Source organism: Curcuma longa, chromosome 3 (genome assembly GCF_044706935.1).
Source record: "Curcuma longa cultivar G26 ecotype Majalengka, Jawa Barat chromosome 3, ITB_CL_G26_1.1, whole genome shotgun sequence".
NCBI lineage: Eukaryota > Viridiplantae > Streptophyta > Magnoliopsida > Zingiberales > Zingiberaceae > Curcuma > Curcuma longa.
The window spans coordinates 17,725,932-17,727,339 of NC_133863.1; the positions used below are offsets into that span (position 1 = coordinate 17,725,932).

Sequence of the window (1,408 nt, forward strand, 5' to 3'; positions counted from 1 at the left end):
TCAAAGACATGGCTGTTAAACTGCTCCTCGTCGCAGTACTCCTCGCCTTGGCTTCCGCCCACGCTGTATTGGCTTCAGATCCTAGTCCCCTTCAGGACTTCTGCGTCGCCGATGACAACCCCAAAGGTGCATACCATAGCTTTACTCCTCCGATCCTCCCCCGCCAACAAGCAAGCGCTTTAAATTCATTTCCAGCACGTACGCATGCATATGTTTACCAATCGGACCTTAATTACCTTTTTGCAGTGTTCGTCAATGGCGCCGTATGCAAGAACATGAACGACGTCACAGCCGACGACTTCTACACTTCTGGCCTCGACCAGCCCGGCAACACCAACAACAATAATGTCGGCTCCAACGTCACCGCCGTCAACGTGAATAGGATCCCCGGGCTGAACACCCTCGGCATCTCCTTGGTTCGCATTGACTACGCGCCTAATGGGCTCAACCCTCCTCACACCCACCCTCGCGCAACCGAGATCCTCGTCGTGTTAGAAGGAGAGCTCTACGTGGGCTTTGTGACGTCCAACATCGGCCAAACCAACCGCCTCTTCACTAAGAATTTGAAGAAGGGTGATGTCTTTGTGTTCCCCGAAGGCCTCATCCACTTCCAACTCAACACGGGCAAACACAATGCGGTTGCGCTCGCCGGTCTCAGCAGTCAAAACCCGGGCGTCATTACCATCGCCAAGGCTGTGTTCGGATCGACGCCGCCCATTTCCGATGATGTGCTCGCCAAAGCTTTTCAGGTGGACAAACGCCTCGTTGACTGGCTCCAAGCTCAACAATGGACGGACAACAACAACTAGCAACTTCCACTTTCTCAACAAATTAAACCCTCTCTCACTCGCTTAACTGCTAATAAATTATCTGCATGCATTCATCGTTGTCACTGTACGTTGGAAATTAATTGTATTGCTTTATTGTTTGAGAATAGGAAATGAATAAAAGAAGGGGAAAACAATCATTATTTATCTATGAATGCTAACAACTATCATTTATGCTAGAATTTGCATATACTATCTTTCAACAAGAAAATCACACCTTTTTTTATTCGACCTATCTCACTAATTAAAGAACTCATCAATCAATATGGTTTATCAACCATTCAATCATGCATGAACTATGTTTAAAAAAATGATGAGAAGTGTGCCTTTTGGATAAACGTACACAATGCAATAATCTTGCACTACTTGCATGAGTCAAACCACCTCCAAGAAATATTTGCTAAGAGCATCACTAATAGAAACATGATGCTGTCAATTGACTCCAATTTATCTACAGAAGCGTAGCAGTTGCTAATTAAATATTGGCAAGTTAATGACAAAGGATCTTCCTCTTAGGCAATCAGTACTTGACACTTCTAACAACGTTTCTGATGATTATATAACAACAATTCGAGGGTAAA

At 44.9% G+C, this 1,408-nt stretch overlaps 1 protein-coding gene across 1 annotated transcript; it reads left to right on the plus strand.

Moving 5' to 3' along the window:
* Positions 1 to 893, plus strand: LOC141823471 (germin-like protein 8-2). Its single transcript, XM_074710758.1, has 2 exons — positions 1 to 126; positions 247 to 893. Exons 1-2 carry the CDS (start codon positions 9 to 11, stop codon positions 807 to 809), a joined length of 681 nt encoding a protein of 226 aa, XP_074566859.1. The 5' UTR covers positions 1 to 8; the 3' UTR covers positions 810 to 893.
* Positions 894 to 1,408: the final 515 nt, after the last annotated feature.

What these genes read in the sequence shown, in the direction of transcription:
- LOC141823471 (XM_074710758.1), top strand. Translation starts at nt 9, where the DNA reads ATGGCTGTTAAACTGCTCCTCGTCGCAGTACTCCTCGCCTTGGCTTCC. An exon ending in CGCCGATGACAACCCCAAAG is followed by an intron (nt 127 to 246) that starts GTGCATACCATA and finishes ACCTTTTTGCAG; the next exon opens with TGTTCGTCAATGGCGCCGTA.